Source organism: Erpetoichthys calabaricus, chromosome 18 (genome assembly GCF_900747795.2).
Source record: "Erpetoichthys calabaricus chromosome 18, fErpCal1.3, whole genome shotgun sequence".
Classification (NCBI taxonomy): domain Eukaryota; kingdom Metazoa; phylum Chordata; class Cladistia; order Polypteriformes; family Polypteridae; genus Erpetoichthys; species Erpetoichthys calabaricus.
The window spans coordinates 7,011,619-7,031,146 of NC_041411.2; the positions used below are offsets into that span (position 1 = coordinate 7,011,619).

General features: G+C 44.5%; 1 protein-coding gene across 3 annotated transcripts in view; it reads left to right on the forward strand.

The window, feature by feature from the left end:
* Positions 1-6,456: 6,456 nt before the first annotated feature.
* The window catches only part of LOC114669201 (breakpoint cluster region protein-like), a 407,369-nt gene continuing 394,297 nt past the window's right edge, over positions 6,457-19,528 (forward strand). For all 3 annotated transcript variants that reach the window (XM_051921207.1, XM_051921206.1, XM_028825379.2), the window contains exon 1: positions 6,457-8,524. In XM_051921207.1, the coding sequence (XP_051777167.1) occupies positions 7,117-8,524 (1,408 nt within the window). In that variant the 5' untranslated portion in view covers positions 6,457-7,116. The remainder of the gene's footprint in view (positions 8,525-19,528) is intronic.

Here is a 19,528-nt window from a genome sequence, read left to right on the forward strand (position 1 = left end):
AGGGTCAAGGAGAATGAGAACACAAATAATCCAGCATTAGCATTTACTAGCAAATCATACAGAATTCAGAAGAATATCTTTATTGTCATTGTAACAAATACAACGAAATTAGGTGCAGTCCCGGCGGTATCAAAATATGAATAAAAAATGATAAAAAAAGGATAAGAAGAAATAAGGTAACTCAGAAGGGGAGAGCACTGAGCCGCTGCAACTATGTGCGCTGCCATAATCCAAAGCTGGAATATGGCCACTTAGTTACTGACTTTAAATAAATAGATTTCTAATGAATGCTTACCAGACTACAAAGGAAGGAAATAAAAAGACAGTGACAAGTGCCAGTAGTTTCTTATTATTATTTATACAAACATTTGTAACAAAAATACCTAAAGAAAACATTAGGAATTGCAAGCTGCTTCTTCTTAGGCATTTAAATCTTACTGAGTGGAAAGACTCAGGGCCATCTCAACAGCATCATAGGCCCCCAGGCAAAGTAATTGACAGCAAAACAGAAACATACATAGGCATCAGAAACATCGTGGACCCTTATGCTCCTGGGGCACTTGGCCAGTGCCTATACTTTAAGACAACCCTGGACTGGGACATTAAAGAATACATCACTGTGAGGGGTTCAGCCCGGACACAGCCACACGGACCACCAGCTCTTCAGAAAAACACACGCTTTATTACTACAAGTGTCCCCAAACACCAGTCCCGCACACTCACAGTGCTTCCCGCACCAAACACCTTTCCTCGGGCCGCCTTTCCTCTCTCCACGGGAGCTTCGTCCTGGTCCTGCTCCCACTCCCAACTCTAGCTCCCAGACTGTAGGAAGGTGGCCCCTTTAATTTCCACCCGGATGTGCTCCAGGTGTGTGATGACATCCTCCCAGCAGCACTTCCTGGTGTGGCGGAAGTGCTACTCTTGCACCCGGAAGCACTCCGGGCGTCCCTGGAAGGGTCTTCCTCCATCTTCACGGGTGTGGCGGAAGTGAATGGTTCCCGGGCTCTCTGACGTTTGGGGCCTCCTTGCTCTTCTCCCGTGGTCCCCTCAAGATCCAGGGCGGTTGCCCCCTCGTGGCCCGGAGAACGTATATACCACCTCCTGGTCCTTCCAGGCATCCTGGCTGGGTCTGTCCCCCAGCCTCCTGTGACATCACTATCAGCTCAAAGGGCATAATACATCATGGCAACATCTAAGATTCAATTATTGGTATCCTACAGAGCAATAATATGGACCACCTGAGTTAATCGTCTTCCTTAAGAACAGCAAAACAGTTGCTGAAGAAGAGATAATAATAATAATGGGATATTCATGTTAAGGATCTCAAAAGTTCAATGAGCTGGACATTATACAGCCAACGTCTTAGCTAAAGCTTTGTTATCAGTCCCCAAGGACAGGACCAGTATCATCAGCATTTTTAAAATAAGGCTTTACTTCTTCATGAAGTGCTACACTTAAATATATGGTAGATGATGTCAAGAAAAGTAAACTGGTTTAAGCAGGGGTTTTCTACTTGACCCCTGGAGGCCTGCACGAGCTGCAAGTTTTCATTTTACTTACTGTTTACCTACCGTAGAGCTGAATTCTCCCAGTTCCCCACATCTGTCATCTACAGCTTATTTCCACTCTTTGCCTGGTTTCACATTTCATGTTGTATGGGTTTAACTTCTCCATGCACTTCAGAAATTGGCTGATTGCAGTCATATAGCAAGTTTCAGTACAGTGGGCTCTAGCCTGTCCATAAATTCTTTTTATTGCAGCTTCATTTTCATTTACCTGGCTGTTAAGGTTTCAGGTTCTCAATTGCTTCCCATTTTTAAGCTAATTAACATGGAGGCGCAAATAGCCAGGTAACCACCTAAACAGTTAACACTTACCTTTGCACAATTGGAACATGACTTTGTCATCTCTTAGTGCCTCGCTCTTTAAACACTTGAAAAGAAACAGTGTAACATTTCAGAGTTCGAGGCATAGGAATCTGCTCTTTGCTCACAGGTTGTTTTTTTGATTTTGTTTTGGGGGGAACCCTAAACTATACGGGGGGATTTCTAACATGGCAGGCTGAGAGCAGAAACAAAGCTGCCTTAACGGCGTGAACCACGAACAGGAAGAACTGGTTTCCAACTAATAGAGCAATTTGAGCAAAAATCTGCATCTTCGACAGCCTTCAGGAATGAATTTTGAGAGGCGCAGTTTAACAAACTAATTAGACCCGAAGGCATGTTTAAATAGAAAAAAGGGTTTTGTAAGTAAGCTAACTTTTGAGTTTTAAAAGGAACACTTGCAAATTGTTCTAAATGTCGTTTTGGTAGGTCTTCAACTCCACATGCGGTAAACAACTAAAAATAAAGACAACACAAGGAACAGGCCTGTCTCCTTTTCTCTTCACTCTGTACACCTGAGACTATAAATATAACAGCAGGTCGTGTCACCTGCAGAAACTGTCAGAAGATTCTGCACTTATGGGGTGTATTGATAAAGGGGACAGAGGAGAGGAGTCAGGTGGAGAAGTTTGATTCCTGGTGCAAAGAGAATAGTCTGCATCTTAACATCAGCAAAACCAAAGAGCCTCTATGCTTGGTCAGGGAGTGGAAGCAGGGGTGGTGCAATCCTACAAGTACTTGACCGTCCACATCAATGACAGGGTGGACTGGTCTCAGAACACAGGAAATGGAGAAGAAAGAGCAGGGCAGGCTATTTTTCCTTAGGAGACTGCGTTCCTTAAATACGGAAAGTGACATCCGTCACATCTTCTACAACTCAGGGTGGTCCAGATCTAATTATGCAACTGTTCGACTGACAACCGTCTCCCCGCCATTTTGGAATGCAGGGCAGGTGCTGCCATCTATCGGCAACAAAAAGAATTTTAAGTGAAATCTCTATGTGCAGGGCAAGTGCTGTGAATTCTCTATGTAATAAACTTAATAAGTTATAGCGTAATGAAAATTGCATAATTAGATCTTGACCTCCCCATATATAATGGTCAGTATGGTCTGGCACCCTGCCTGAGGTTTGTTCCTGCCTTGTGCCCGGTGTTGGCTGGGATTGGCTCCAGCAGACCCCTGTGACCCTGTAGTTACGATATAGCAGGTTGGATAATGGATAGTGAGTATGGTGTGTTGGGCTGGTAACATCACTTCAAGTGAGGCCCACCAGATCAACAAGTTAATTAAAAGGTTAGGCTCAGTTATGGGTCTCACTGTGGACCCTGTGGGGGCATCACATCCTCTTTCTGACACACTAACTGCGAGGACTTTCAGCCAATGAATTATTCATCAGAAGTGTGTCAAGAAACTGGAGCTCCTTTATACCAAAAGGCAAGACACCTGTATAGTGGCTCACTAGGACGGGGACTACCAAGTGAGAAGTTATTCTATCTTTTTAAATAATCCTCCTTTTTAGTCATTTGGGTGTGTGTTTAAACCATAGTGTTTGTGTCTATTTATTTATTCATCTATCTATTTAGGGATTTATTATTTAAAGAGCGTCTGTAAAAAAAAAAAGCCAGATTTCCCCCGGGGACAAATAAAGTTCTATCTATTTATCAATCTTGTAGTGCCTTTCATATTTTTCTGTTATCCTGCTACTAAAATTAATATCTGTATATCTATTGTCCTGCGGTGGGTTGGCGCCCTGCCCGGGGTTTGTTTCCTGCCTTGCGCCCTGTGTTGGCTGGGATTGGCTCCAGCAGATCCCCGTGACCTTGTGTTAGGATATAGCGGGTTGGATAATGGATGGATGGATATCTACTGTCACAAACTCCACAAAGAGACATAGCAATGTGAATTTCCCCTTGGGATTAATAAAGTATCTATCTATCTATCTATCTATCTATCTATCTATCTATCTATCTATCTATCTATCTATCTATCTATCTATCTATCTATCTATCAAGGTTTGAGGCAGCCACCCGTATATTTGGTTTTCTGGCTGCAAATTGACAATTAGTGATAGCACTGCTGTGCACAAAACCGAGTCCAAAACAGAACTGAGGGAATAGGGAAAAGGTGGGGGCTTTTAAAGGGGAAGACAGGAAGTGAGGTCAAAGGGGTTGGGCTCATGAGGGTCTTCAACCATAGGCTCGAGCCCGGACGTGACATCACAGGAGCTGGAGCCGGCAAGGTCTTCTTCCATAGGCTTGGACCTGGAAGTGACGTCAAGAGGGCCAGGTGGAATCTCCCGTGAATGGTCTGCAGGACAGAGAGAAAAAGAGTCCGTGCACTCTGCCACATCCTGGTATGCCTCGGAACTGCCCTCACTCTCAAGCCCTTTAGCTGCCTCCCATGCACACGTATGTGACACTATTATGTAGTGCCTTTCCTATCTATCTATCTTGAACCCACATTGCTCTTTATGTTACCTCCCAAAAAGTCAACTGTGATGACTTCAAATTGTGTTAACCTTTTTTGTAGATTTCTGATATTGTAATGGATGGCGCTCCGCATTGGTCTGTAACTGACATTTTTTACGGCTAATACCTGGTGAAACTTTAATATAGAGTAACAGATGTTCTGTCTAAAGCTGGATTTCTGCACGTGACATCTAGATCAAGGGAATAAATAAATAAATAATTACATTTATATAGCGCTTTTCTCAGTACTCAAAGCGCTATCCACACAGGGAGGAACCAGGAAGTGAACCCACAATCTTCCACAGTCTCCTTACTGCAAAGCAGCAGCACTACCACTGCGCCACCTGTGAGGAATAAGAAACAAGGTTCCACATGAAAGCAGTGTGGCGTAGTGGTTAAGACTTTGAGGTTGTGTGTTCATGTCCTGCTGCTGACTGTGGGTGACAATGAGTAAGTCACTTCTTCTGCCTGTGCACCAACTGGAAAAAAAAACAAAAGAAACATAATCAATTTTGTCTCTCAAATAACGAAAACAGAATCATTTTTTGGTGGCCTGTAAGAAAGGCACCATGCCGGGTATTGTGTGAGTTCAGACGTTGTATGCAGCCTCAACAGAATGAAAAAGACACCTCTATCTTTAGGAGGAAAACCAACTCCTCATTTAATAAAATCAAACTAAGTAGGCCAGCATCTCATTCTGGGGGAGACAACCGATAGCCGTAGGAAAGACAACTGTTTAAGTGTGTATTACAAATGTGTGACATGGTTCAATGTGTCATTTTGCATGAACCATTGACAGAAATAAATAACAGGATGACAAGAGCATTCACACTGTTTCCATCAATCTCAGATACATCAGTATCAAACCCTCCTTCACTGTGGATGGCCACATCAAAAGAAAGTGTGACTGAATTAAGGCATAGAAAAAGAGCGACTGTATCTGTAAGTTATGGACGATGTGCCTACAACGGTTTTCTTTATACAGCTGCTGGAAAATCATATAACCAAGTTGGTAAGTTGATAATTTGTTTAGGTATCAGAGCTTGTGGCCTTTTAAAATGCTGTAACCAAGTAAATGTGAGAATTGGACATGAGAGGTACCATGGTATCTTCTTCTTCTTCTTTCGGCTGCTCCCGTTCGGGGTTGCCACAGCGGATTATCTTCTTCCATATCTTTGGTTGCTGATCACAAATATGATATTTTTTTGAGAATTGATTCTTTACTTAGTCCTCTAAGAGTAATTCCCAGAAGGGTAAAAATGACAAAATTCAAATGTATGGATGTGAGGTATTGTGTTAGACTATTACAGATATGATCTTATTTTTGAACCTTTACTAGAGGTCTAGCTCTCTATGGCAGGGCCATCTTACCAGTATCATAAGGCCCAGGGTAAAGTAGTGCACTGGGGCCCCTGTTTTAATAGCAAAAAAGAAAAATACATAGACATCTGAAACATCGTGGTCCCCGGCCAGAGCCCATTGTACCCATATGTTAAGATGCTCTTGCGTATAGATCTTTACCAGAGGGTGAAAAATGACAAATTTCTTTTACAATCTTTCGCTAATATTTAGCCTTTTAATCATTTGAATTAAAACACACTTTTTTCAAGTATATGACTGCAAGTATTCTTGTTTATTTTATACTTCTACCTCACGAAGTAAATCATTACATTTCTTATGAACACCCCTAATTAGGGCGGCCCTATTCTTGCCAGGATAGGCTCCAGCCCCCCGCTACCCTGCCCGTTCAGGGATTAAGCGGGTTTAGAAAATGGTGTGGTATTGTACTCTAATTCATACTTTTTGCATCTGCGCTCATTTTATTATTTGAGGTAATCATTTGTTTGTTAACTTTTACTACCCATCTACTACTACGGATGTTTATATCAGTTTTGCTTTTTTTATTTCCCTGTGACTGTTCTTGTGTTTGAATGATTTCTTATCTTGCATTATCCGCGATCCTAAACGTACATTAAGCAGCGGAAGGATTGACCGCCGTACGACCTTGCCCTTTAAAGGAAGTGCGAGGCGGGGCTTGGTTGCCCACCTGTCAATCACATCACCAGACAAGTACCGCCCTTTCCTGCAGTAGCAGCTCCTAAGCTTGGGAGTGAAATGGGGAGAATTCAACAGAAGAGAAACGAGGCAGTGGATTAAATTTGGAGGTCGGGCTGCGTAGGTGCCAACCGAAAAATTAATAACAGCAAATAATCCCATATACGGATACCCGTTTTTGGGACAAGTCATGGGATAACGCCGCGCGCCGCGGGAGTATACACGGGATTGCTCTCCCCCTCCTCTTTGCACTGCTCCATTTGGAATATGGTACAATAGAACTGGAAACATCTGCACGCGAAAATGAAGCAGCGCTGTATTTTGATGTCGTCGCTGGAAGGAGAGGAGGCGCACGGAAAACACAGAGCGCTCTTTTGCTGAACGAGTGTTTGAAGAAGTAAACCCGGCGTGTCACTTTCTGTCGCTTCTTTTCTTCTGGTTGCTGTTCATCTCGCCACCTATTCAGCACCTTGCAGCGGAATGCGCTGCGGAGCGGCGCGCTGCCTCGGGGTCTCGCCTGTACTGTTGGCACACGCCGCCGCTACTCCTGAAACCCAGCCCCGCCGATGCCTCGGAACGAGTGTTGCCTGGTGTGTAACGAGCAGTCTGCTGGGGTGATGCTTCATTTGGATGTGGATCTAGCGGCTGGGTAGAAGGCAATCCGTCGAAGCCGTAGTTGTTGTCAATCAGTCAATTATTGATCCGTCAAGATGGTGGAGCCGGTCGGTTTCGTCGAGGCGTGGAAAGCGCAGTTTCCAGAGTCGGATCCCCCCAAGATGGAGCTGAAGTCGGTTGGCGACATCGAGCAGGAGCTGGAGCGCTGCAAAGCTTCGATCAGGAGGCTGGAGATGGAGGTCAACAAGGAGCGCTTTCGGATGATTTACCTACAGACACTGTTGGCCAAAGAGAAAAAGAGCTACGACCGCCAGCGATGGGGGTTTCGACGGGTGTCCCAGATCCACGAATCGGAACAGGGGGAGCCCGATAGGAGCAGCAGGTGCCAGCCAGCTCCCGGCGAGGAGAAGTTTAAAAACAGGCCACCTCCATTGAGGAAATCGTCCTCCCAGAGCGACGGCTGTGAGCCCCTGGAGCTGCACTATCCGGGAGATGCAGACAGGTGCAAAAGGCACCACGAGGGACCCGAAGGGCGACTGGAGGCGGACGGCTCCCCGCCAGCCAAGCCCCGGGGTGTCGGGCCCAACCGCAGGGACGTGAGGGTGCTTTCTGACAAGGAGGGTCTTTGCGATGCGTCCACCAAAGATAAAACGTCCACCAGCGTGGCGGCACTCCGGTCCAACTTCGAGAGGATCAAGCGGGCCTATTCGCACTCCGCCGGGGACGAGAAAGGGCGGCCAAGCGGCGGCGGTGGGAGCGACAAGCCCTTTTACGTAAACTTGGAGTACCACCACGAGAAGGGGCTGGTGAAAGTCAATGACCGAGAGGTGTCGGACAAAATCAGCACGCTGGGCACTCAGGCCATGCAGATGGAGCGCAAGAGGTCTCTACAGTCGCTGTCCAGCAATGTGGCGCCCGCGGCAAGCGATTTCCGCCGGCAGGTGTACCGCGGGAAGTCCACGGAGAGCGGCTACGACGCCGAGTACGAGGATGCCGAGCTCAACCCGCGCTTCCACAAGGACACGGGCGTCCGCGCCAATGGAGGCAACAAGGCTCCGCACCAGCCTTACACGAGCATCTACGTAGGCGGCATGATGGGGGACGCCGAGCAAGACAAGCATCTTACATGGCCGCGGAGGTCGCTCTCCCCCGGGAGCTTCGAGGATGCCGGCGGTGGCTACACGCCCGACTGCAGCTCCAACGAGAACCTGACCTCCAGCGAAGAGGACTTCTCCTCGGGCCAGTCCAGCCACGTCTCCCCCAGCCCGACCACATACCGCCTGTACCGGGACAAGAGTCGCTCGCCGTCCCAGAACTCCCAGCAGTCGTTTGACAGCAGCAGCCCACCAACCCCGCAGTCCCAGAAGCGCCACAAGCAGCACGTGGTCGTCTCGGAGGCCACCATCGTCGGAGTGCGCAAAACCGGGCAGATTTGGCCGAGTGACGGGGAGTCCATTGCTTCGAGTCGAGCATCGCACGACAACAGCTTTCACGGTGACCTCGGTGAGTGGGACAACTTGACACTTGTCTAAGTGGCCCAGTGTCATCTGGAGTGGGGAGTGGGGCGCGTAGGGTGTCGAGTGGCCGCAGGGTTTTTGTGTAGACTTGGATACGTTGGCATTACTGCACTGGCTCCCACTATTCGGTTCAAATCCTCCATGTGTGCTGGAGACACTTTGGTGGAGGCCTGCCATCCTGGATGCTTTGTCAACAGTGTAGTCATTGGGTCAGCACCTCTATGTATGGAGGCACTTGTGAGGTCCTGTGCTCCTTCTTGAACTCTGAGATCTGCTAATGAATGGTGTCTGGTGATGCCACCTATGCTTGACATCAAATCTCAGTCCAGACTTGCCGCCTGTTGTAGCACCAAGCTGGTGTATCGAGCGCCTCCATTCAAAACGCAGACTCCCTGAATATGTTACTCTATTGAAGACTTTCTTGTTTGGCTTTCTGAGGTGTTGTGTTTTGATCTGAGCGCTTCACTTGTGGTGGTGACTTTTGTACCCCTTGTTTCCCCAGTCTATTGTTTTTTTGATTATGTTGAGCTCTTTTGTAAGTCGTTTTGCATAATAGTCTTCTATGCCAATAAAAGGGTGTGGGGCGCTCTGCTCTTAGGGGCATGATGTGCACTCAAATGACAGTTTTGTAGTTTAGCGTCCAACATCTCTCACAAATGCAAAAGGCGTCCTGCCCGTTGAAGCTGGCGGGAGGTCCACATCCACATTTCGTTTGGTTACTGGTGTTATCTAGACATGTGCTCTGCAGTTTTTACAGGAATGACACGTTTGGATTGGTTGGTCAGTGTCCCGTTTTGTGCAATTTGTGAAAAAAATACGAGTAGTGCTAGTTCTGTGAGCAAAGCCCCAAACCCAAGATACCTTTCTGTTTGTACTTGGTGTTCTCCCCTTCCATCCTTGTTAGTCGAGCTAATGCCAGTGGTCTACTTGTCGGTGTACCCACCTTTGTTTTACTTTTAAATGTCACATGGTGTCTTAATAGGGACAACATATGAGGTGGTCAGCGACTGAGGGGAGTCCACCCACCTTGTGTCCTCGTCTTATCTCTGTGTATTGTCTAGCACTTTGATGTCCGCTGTAGTTTGTGATGTTTTGTGTCCCTGCTGTGATTTACTTTCTAAAGTTTTTTGTGTAACTTACATAGTTAAGTTCTGGTAATGATCAGCATCTGGTGATGCCACCTGTGCGTGGTATCAAATCTCAAGTCCAGACTCTTTTTAAACGTGTAGCTCCTGGCTGAGGTAGCAAGCTGCCCACCTCCTTTCGAAATGCTGACTACCTCTTCTGTTCACTGAATTTCTGTCTAATTAATAGTAGCTATTCGATTTTGTCACTTAGGAATTGTTACTCGCTTGTGTTTTGTTCTGAGCTCTTCACTTGTGGTGAGCACTTCTTCGTAGACACTCCCCCAGACTGATGTTTACTCAGTTTTGTTGACCTTTTATTTATGTAAGTCGCTTTGGATAAAAGAAACCTGCTTCTAAGCAAGTAAATATAAGATGAAGCCCGCATTTGAGTGAACAAATTACCGAAGGGTTGAGTCCGACAAAGTTATATTAGCAAAGCTTTTATTTGTCTAGAAAGTTTGGACATATGCGCATTGTTCTCCGTTTCTCACAGCAGGCTGTTTTCCCAAATTTTGATGCTTCAGCTGTTGGTAAGATGTTCAGGTAGCGGGTAGGTGGATGCCAATTTATTTCTGTTTTTCTCAAGATGTTTTCACAAAAGGCTAACACTATCTGAGTGTTGGATTTATTTTTGTTGGCAAAGAAAAAATGGAACCCCTTCATGGACGCCTACAGCCTAAGCAAATGTCAAAGTACATGTAATGCACCTTAAGAATTAGCCTATGGGTAAGAAAAAGTGCTTAGAGCTGCAGATCAGGATTGTCCTGTCCTCACACAGACCATAAGGGGGGCCACAAGTAACTTTAACGGTCTGTCCTCCCTTTAGTGTCTTGATGTTTAGTTTAGTTCCATAGTTGTCAGCTTGAAATGATCTGGACTTTGACTTTCTTCTTTCTTTGTCAGATTGGATGGGCACTTTATACATTTTATATTTGATGTCCTTTTCCGTTTCAGTGTTGTCATTTTTTTCTAATAGCTAGCAAGTTGGGGTAGACGGTATTAATAGTTTTATATGCAGTACTATTTTGAACATTTCCTGCATTTTTTTTTTATTTGGTTTTAAATAAATAGAGGTTGGTCTGGATGAATTATGGGTTTGTGTAAATAATTGGAGATCGCACCTTCTTGATTTTTAGATTGTCAAGTGCAAAATAACTTTTTGTAAACAGGCAGTGGCTTCATACTAAATGCTGTCAGGTTTCTGTTTGTCCACAATGATCCCCAAATACTTGGAATTTCCACCCAGCAAATGCTGGGAATTCCAGGGATTTTTATGCGCAGCCAGATACCCAATTAAATGTTTGTGAGATGTAGTGGAAGGGTATTAACATTCAAATGACATTTCATAAAAATGATTGGAAGGTAAACGGTTTCATATATATTATTTGTTTCAAAAATCGTTCATTCTGTCTTGTCTGTAATGTCCCTGGGATGGTACAGTATTTGGCCCCCTACTACCCTGAATCAGAGTAAGCGTGTTTGAGAATGTTGTGTGCAACATCTTTCTTTTCCTAACCCCTCTTTAAGTCCACCCATCCATTATCCAACCCGCTATATCCTAACTACAGGGTCACGGGGGTCTGATGGAGTCAATCCCAGTCAACACAGGGTGCAAAGCAGGAAACAAACCCTGGGCAAGGGCGCCAGCCCACCGCAGGGCACACACACTCACGACAATTTAGGATCACCAATCCACCTAACCTGCATGTCTATGGACTGTGGGAAGAAACCGGAGCACCCGGAGGAAACCCATGCAGACTCCACACAGGGAGGACCCGGGAAGCGAAACCAGGTCTCCTAACTGCGAGGCAGCAGTGCTATCACTGTTCCACCGTGCCCCTCCTTAGTAATCCCCTAATTTGATGAGGTATTGTGTGCCCAATATTACAGAGAGCTTCAGCAGTTTCATTGGTTTATTGAAACTCGTGTTTTCTGTTAGTGTTTTGTGGTCTAGGAACTGCATTTGGTGTTGATTGCTTGGTTTGCACGTCATCAGTGTTAAAGTGTGACTTAAGTACAGGTCAGTAAGAAATTATGCCTGATTTTTAAACAGTTGATTACACAATCCTACTCTTGCCTGTTCATTTGTTGCTGATTGAGAAGCAGATAACAAGAAGGGCGTCTTTAACTTGCAGGGCACACACTGAAACCAATAAAATGACTTAGGAAAGTAGAGAGTGAGGAAAATCTGCAGAGTATAAACATTTTGGCCAGATCTGGGTCAGAATGTTGGAGAGTTCCAATTTTGGGGTCTCCTTTATTGGGAAGTTAGGTTAAAAAATTCATATCAAGTCAGACATCTTAATTTTTGCCATGCATGTCTCATTGCATACTGAAGACTTAGTTTAGCTAATTTAAAGCAATTCTTATTAGACGTAGTGTGAATGAAACAGAGCACTAGTCAAGCGTCTTTTTGTTTCAGGTTAAAATCTAAGCAATCAAAGTAGACAGTGTGTATTTTTCTGTTATATGCCATTCTTTGGTAATTTTTTTTTTGTTTTTGGTACACTTTTTATTAATCCGCAAGGGGAAATTGGCCTCTCGCATGACCTTTTGGGGGTCAGAATGCAGGGTCAGCCATTTTAAAGTATCCCTGGAGAAAATTTCAGGTTAATGGCCTTGCTGAAGGAGTACAATCCCTTCCAGATACCAGCGCAGATCCTTAGGGCTCGTTTATACTTCACGCTCAGAACGCGTACGCACCTGCATCATGGCTGCCACACGTGCTGAGCGTTCATTTGACGCGTCCTCTGAGCAGGTCCTCAGAAATTAATGCGATGTGTGCCCGAGTTGCAGTACCAGCAAAAAGTCGGGGGGCGCAGTGTGATAAAAGTTGGAATGTGACGTCAGAGTCTCTGTTTACTATCTACGTGTGACAGAAAGCTGCTTTGCGGATCCTACGAGATCGGTGTGCGCGCTTCGATGTTTGATAAATGGTTCGATGTGGTGAAGCAAAATGCCGACATACAGATGCATTCGTGGTGCTTTTATATTCAAGCGTCGCATATTCCCGATCGTAATGATACGACACGTTTTAAAAGTCTCACATACCGTCTTCTGTGCCATCTTTTTTTCTAGGGCTTCCTCTGGTCCTGACAGTAGTGGATCTCCAGCAATAGAGCGCCACACTGTGCACATTAAATGTATGATATTTCAACTCTCTGCACATTTAGAATCCTTAGATTTATACTTGATATCACTTTCATGATGAAGTATGTGTATTACATTTTACAGATAAATCAGTAATTTCATTTAAATAATGAAAACTGTTAATAATTATGCACATGGGGGTGACACAGTGGCGGAGCATTAGCGCTGCTGTCTTGCAGGGTGTCACGTTGCTGATATTCCCTGCCTGGAGTTTACATGTTTTCCTGCTGGGTTTCCTCAGTGAGCTCCAGTTTCCTTCCAAAGATATGCAGATTTAATAATAATAATAATAATAAAAAAATAATTCATTACATTTATATAGCACTTTTCTCAGTACTCAAAGCACTATCAACACAGGGAGGAACCGGGAAGCGAATGCAAAATCTTCCACAGTCTCTTTACTGCAAAGCAGCAGCACTCGCACTGCACCAAAATGACTCCAGTGTATGTGTGTGCTTGTATTCACCTTGCGATGAGCCGAGGCCTCGTTCAGGGATTGTTTCTCACTCGTGCCCAATGCTTGCTGGAATGGACACATCCCTGGATTTAATCAATAAATATCCTTTTCAGAGATATTGCGGTAAGGTGTCATCTGAGTTTAATGGGTGTTCCAGGCAATTCACAACACAGTGAAGCCGAACATGTTCTCACCGTGATGATATCTCGCACTGCCACCTGGTGGATTCCTCCAGATGTACGCAAAGTACATGCGCAAGTATAAACACTACAACGCTTGTGTAGCAGGAGCGTCCGCTGCAGCATGCGCCGCATCACGTGAAGTATAACTCCAGCCTTAGTCACAGAGCCACCACTCCACCTTTTGTATGGGATTTGTAAAAGCAGTGTTAATATTTGTGTTTTATAACTAAAAATGTTTGTGATGCACCATCTTTCTGATTGACTGAGATGCAGCAACCAGGCAGACACACCCGCACTATTATTTAAATAAAAATAAAGTATGCAGAAATGGGCCCGTCATAGTATATTCCGTTGTTCAATCTTCAGTTCAAGTTAAGAAATGTTGAGAGAGGTTGTAAATAGTGTGTACTTAGTAAAGAGTTATTTAAAAGATACTCTTTTTAGTCTCTTAGTAGCTTCTGTGAGAACACCTAGCCACTATACTCCTCTAAAGCCAGGCAGGGCTGGCCATCCCAGAATAGGCTGATCATGTGCTCAAGTGCATTGCCGTTTATTATATGGATTTAATTACAGCAGTCAATTGTGGTTTCCTTCTCATGCATAACCTATTTGGCATCACTACCAGTTTCCTTAATACCTGACATCTGACAAGTGTGCTGCCTCATAAAGTAACAGATCGATTTTGATGATGCCGTTGTTTTTAGGTAAGCTATGCTTTAGAAAGGGAATGTCCAGGGCTACAAATGGAAATACCAGTTTTAAGTAACAGTTCCTTGTTTTTCAGGTTTTCAGTTTGTCTTTTTTTTTTATTGTCTTCTTACTACGTTTATAGATTTAGTTTAACAACCCGAATTTCATACTAGCCTAGTGTAGTTGCAGACAGAAGCAGGATGATCACCAGTAAAGCGTTACTGCTGATGGTTGTCACTTCCATTGCCTTTGTTAGTCAACACACTGCTTTAAAAAAAATCCGGCTAATAGGAAATGCCAATCTGGGCGATGACAACAACAAAAAATGTACAAAAGAACAGCTGAGGGAAAATCCCTAGAAATACCATCTGAGTTCACACTCGCTCCTTTATTGCCATTCATGGTATAAGTTAATATAAGGAAGCCGGTATGTCCAAGCTGGTCACTATTTTATTTTATATACAGTTTCAGTCATTTGTTTTGCATTCAAAGATTGCTTGGGGTGTGCACTCTGTAGAGATTTAACAAAGCTCGCAAAAGATTCATGTCTGGTCTGTTTAAATTGGTAAAATTTGGTTCTGTCAGCAAGACGAGACTCTCCTTCTCTAAATCGCAGTGCCTTAGCTGCAGGCCGTTCATACGTGCTGGTGACGGTTTGGAGACAACAACCCCCCCCCTCCACCAGCCCCCCTCCTTTCAGTTCAGTGGAGAATGTCACTCCGTATCAGTGTTGTTGTCTTTGCCAAGGTATAATTAACTTAAGGAGCATGTACAGTACACGGCACCATAGGGGAAAGAAGCATGCTTCTGCTCTGAACCCTTAGTTGACGTTTCTCTTCTAAAGGGACCTGCAAAGACTAATCTGGATGTCCATTTGGTTTTAAAATCACATTTTGCTGTGAGTTCATTTCCTTTAGTGTATTTTGAGAGATAATAAGTTTGTAATTTTATATCTTTTAGTTGGCCCTTTATTATGTGTGGATCGTTATTTGGATGTTACTATTAGCTTTCCATTTTTCCACATCTTGGACACACTCTGAATGGTAGCCTGTTGTGGAACTACAGACCATGTAAATGGCCAGTGTCCTTGATTTTCCCCAGCTCTTAACTTAATGTTCAATGCTTGTATGGACTGGGTGTTGGACAGGGTTGTGGGGTCCAGCGGCTGTGGGACATCTGTTGGTGAAGAATGATTCACGGATCTTGACTTTGCTGACGATGCTGTGATCTTCACAGAGTCAATTGTGGCTCCGATCGGTGCGCTCGAGAGACTGAGTGAGGAGTCTGAGTGTCTGGGCTTGCAAGTGTCCTGATAAAAACTAAGATCCAGGCCTTTAATGACCTCTTGGGCACGGGCATCAGCAGTGTGTCTGTTTGCGGAGAGAGTGTCGACCTCGTAAAGAAGTAAAGAGGGGTGTGTGGCGCTCCTGATATCAAAAGGACAAGTCTGAAGAGTCCCGGTGCTTTCTGTCTTGCTATATGGTTGCAAGACATGGACGCTATCCAGTGACCTGAGACGAAGACCGGACTCCTTCATGTGTGTCTCTCCGGAAAATCCATGGGTACTGTTGGTTTGACTTTGTGTTGCTCATGGAGTCCCGAATGAGGCACATGACCCGCATTGTGAGGGAGCGTCAGTTACAGCACTACGGCCATGTGGCATGTTTCCCTGAGGGTGATCTGGCTCATAAGATCCTCATTGTTGGGGACCAAGGGGTTGCCCACGTAACACCTGGCTGTGGTAGATAGAGGGTCATTTCCGTAGGGTGGGACTGGACCGTGTGTCTGCATGGTGGGTTGGAAACTGGGATCCCAAGTTGTTTCATTGTGTAATGGGTGCGGCAACGCACTGTACCAGTGCATGCTCCCCAACTTGACTTGACTTAACTTAGAATGCTGCTTTGTTGACTACAGTAGCTCTGTCTCTTTCATTGTATGTGTTGCTTAGTGTTGTTTTGCCATATCTTTGAGTAAATCAGTCTCTGCCCACTGTTCTGCGAGCCTCATTACGTAGTCTGTATTTAATTTAGAAGAGGGATGGTTATTTTATTTATTCATGTGGAACCATTTGGATGGTCAGTCAGTCATTGTCCATCCTGCTATATCCCAACACAGGGTCACAGGGGTCTGCTGGAGCCAATCCCAGCCAGCAGGAACAGCCAATAATAATAAGGCAGGAACAGATCCCTGGGCAGGGTGCCAGCCCACTGCAAGACAGACACACACACACGGGACAATTTTAGGATCAGTTTCTAACCTGCTATATCCTAACTACAGGGTCACAGGGGTCTGCAGGAGCCAATCCCAGGGTGCAAGGCAGGACACACACAAACAATTTTAGGATCGCTAATACACCTAACCTGCATGTCTTTGGACTGTGGGAGGAAACCCACGCAGACATGAGAAGAACATGCAAACTCCATGGAAGCGAACCCAGGTCTCCTTACTGCGAGGCAGCAGCGCTACCACTGCGCCACCATGCCGCCTCCATTTGGATTGTGCCGAAGGTAAATGAGTCATAATTCACTAATACTGTACACTGTCTAAACTCTTTTTAAAGGATAACTTCAACTTTAAAAAAACAAACATATATTTCTTCCCATACATGGTAAATATTCATTTGTTGTGCATATTTGTGTTCTTAATTTAAAAAAAAAACACCTTGCCTGCAACGTTCATTTATAATGGAGGCTATGGGGAATGGAGCAAGAGTTTAAAATCTTCCCAAATACGTCCGTTTTTCAAGCCAAGAAAATTACCGAGCATTGATCAGTGTCTTGAGATTATGCGCACCCAGTAAAATAGCTTACACATGTCATTGTCAAACATAAAAAAACACCAATATTATGAGATTCATTCATTTTAAAAGAAGAGCAGCTGCACGTGTGCCCTTTGTGTTTGTCTTCCTCCAGAAAAACCTTTCAGGGAGGTGAGGTGTCCTCTATAAGACATAATGGCCGAAAACTTTTCTTGCCACAGTTACTTCTGTACTTACGTGAGAACTGTGCCCACAAAGTCACTGCTGTCACACGAGCTAACAGAAATGCATCTTTACCTCAAAAAAAAAAAAAATAGCACCAGGAATATGCGATAAAATGTTAATTTCCGGATCTCTTTTGTTGTCACAAACTTGCATCGGAAGTAGGGAAGTGGAGTGTGAAGAAATTAATTTGATTTAAAAAAAAAACCCCAAATACCAGACTTGTCCTGCAAGTCCAGCAGTGCATGCTCAGTACAAGCAGTTCATGTTAAGGACCTTAGGATGCCTGTAGATTATCCTTCTGTCTGTATCCTTCATTATCTTGTTAGAGTTAACCACAGTAATCTGTTTAAAGGTTTCAGAAAATTAAAACTCTGTTTGTGTGAAGGACTGTGTTTTTTGTTGTTGTTACATTCTGTGCAGTAGAGGTCTGAATTCTGAACTGGTTTGATTTTTCATTTGTATAAAATGTCGAACCTTTGCTCAGGTTACAAATTATGCTGTGGAATTTGAAATTGCTCACCCCTGCCTTTCGGTGATGATCAAACACTGCAGAGGATTACAGTGTCGGCAAAGAGAACATTACCGGCACTGTGCTGTCTTCTATTCAGGACATACACAACCCTTGCTCCTTTATTAAGACAAACTGGGTTAATACAAACTCGACCGTTTTGCACAGGAAGTTTTCTCGGTCTTTCTTCATGGTAAACGGCACAGGGCTGTTGGCACACACACCAGTAGATTCAGGGGTTGTTTCTACCCACTGGTTGCTGAAAGACAATTATAAGAGTAGTGAGAAAAGCGCTATATAGATAGATAGATACTTTATCAATCCCAAGGGGAAATTCACATACTCCAGCAGCATAAATGTAAAGAATTATTATTATTATAAATATTGTACTTAAACAGAGTATATGTATAATACTTGTGTGTGTACTTAATTTTATCTAACGTATAAGAAAACACTAAGCTCTGTGTGTATGTCCAGTCCCTCAGATCAGTCTGATTCCCAGTTTGGCTTTGGTCAGATTGGTCAGTTTCACTGTGGTTGCTCGAGACACATGAGGTAAACATAAAAGGCCTTGAAAGAATGTTGAGCGTACAAGTAAGGCAGAAGATACCAAATATTTTAAAATGTATTTTCTTCCCTGTCTTTGACAGGCCTACAATTCATTTATTTGCAGTTGTGTTTTTGTCAACTGTCCCTAGGAGACATGCAAGTGAGAATTTCATTGTAGTTGACTAGCATGACACTGACCCTGAACTTGGCACAGCATTCCTTAATGGCATATCTTCTTGTATGCAGGCCCAGAGTAATCTTTGCTGTCCTGAGCGCCAACTAAAGTCACAAAACCCCATAGAGTAGCTGGACCTAAGAAACTGACAACGCGGTGTAGGCTGTCTTTTTAAAATCTCAGCTACTTTGACAGTAAAGAATCCATCCATCCATTTTCCAACCCGCTAAATCCGAACACAGGGTCACGGGGGTCTGCTGGAGCCAATCCCAGCCAACACAGGGCACAAGGCAGGGACCAATCCCGGGCAGGGTGCCAACCCACCGCAGGACACACACAAACACACCCACACACCAAGCACACACTAGGGCCAAATTAGAATCGCCAATCCACCTAACCTGCATGTCTTTGGACTGTGGGAGGAAACCGGAGCGCCCGGAGGAAACCCACGCAGACACGGGGAGAACATGCAAACTCCACGCAGGGAGGACCCGGGAATCGAACCCAGGTCCCCAGGTCTCCCAACTGCGAGGCAGCAGCGCTACCCACTGCGCCACCGTGCCGCCCCTACAGTAAAGAATGTCTGATCATTTTGGGTTTGGCACTTGGACCTCGTTGTTCACTCTTACAGCACTGTTGCTGAAGGAGTGATCAATGTAAGTATTAAAATTTGTGTAATTACTTCAGAACGTTTTTACAAAAGTGCGTTGGTGCTTATCCCTACAACATTACCTGTCTTAATAATAATAATTCTTTGCATTTCTATAGCACTTTTCTCTCTACTCAAAGTGCTCAGCAATTGCAGGTTAAGGGCCCAACAGAGCAGAGTCCCTATTGGCATTTTACGGGATTCGAACTGGCAACCTTCCGATTGCCAGTGCAGAGCCCTAACCTCAGAGCCACCACTCTGTCTTATTTATCTGTGAATGTTTAAAATCTTAGGAATTTTTCAGAGTTAACAGTATTCTGTTTGGTTGCTGGTCAGGATTTTTGGAGACATCTTTTGAATTTGTTCCTTCATCTCACAGTTGTTCGCTTTAAGAGCAGCATATCAGCTCGGTGATGGCGGGGTGGGTATCTGAGTAATTGTACGTCATGTTTGATTTATATGCACTGCTCTTGTTTTTTGTTGGCTGTGTAGCAAGCTATTCTAAAAATGTAGGCCTTGT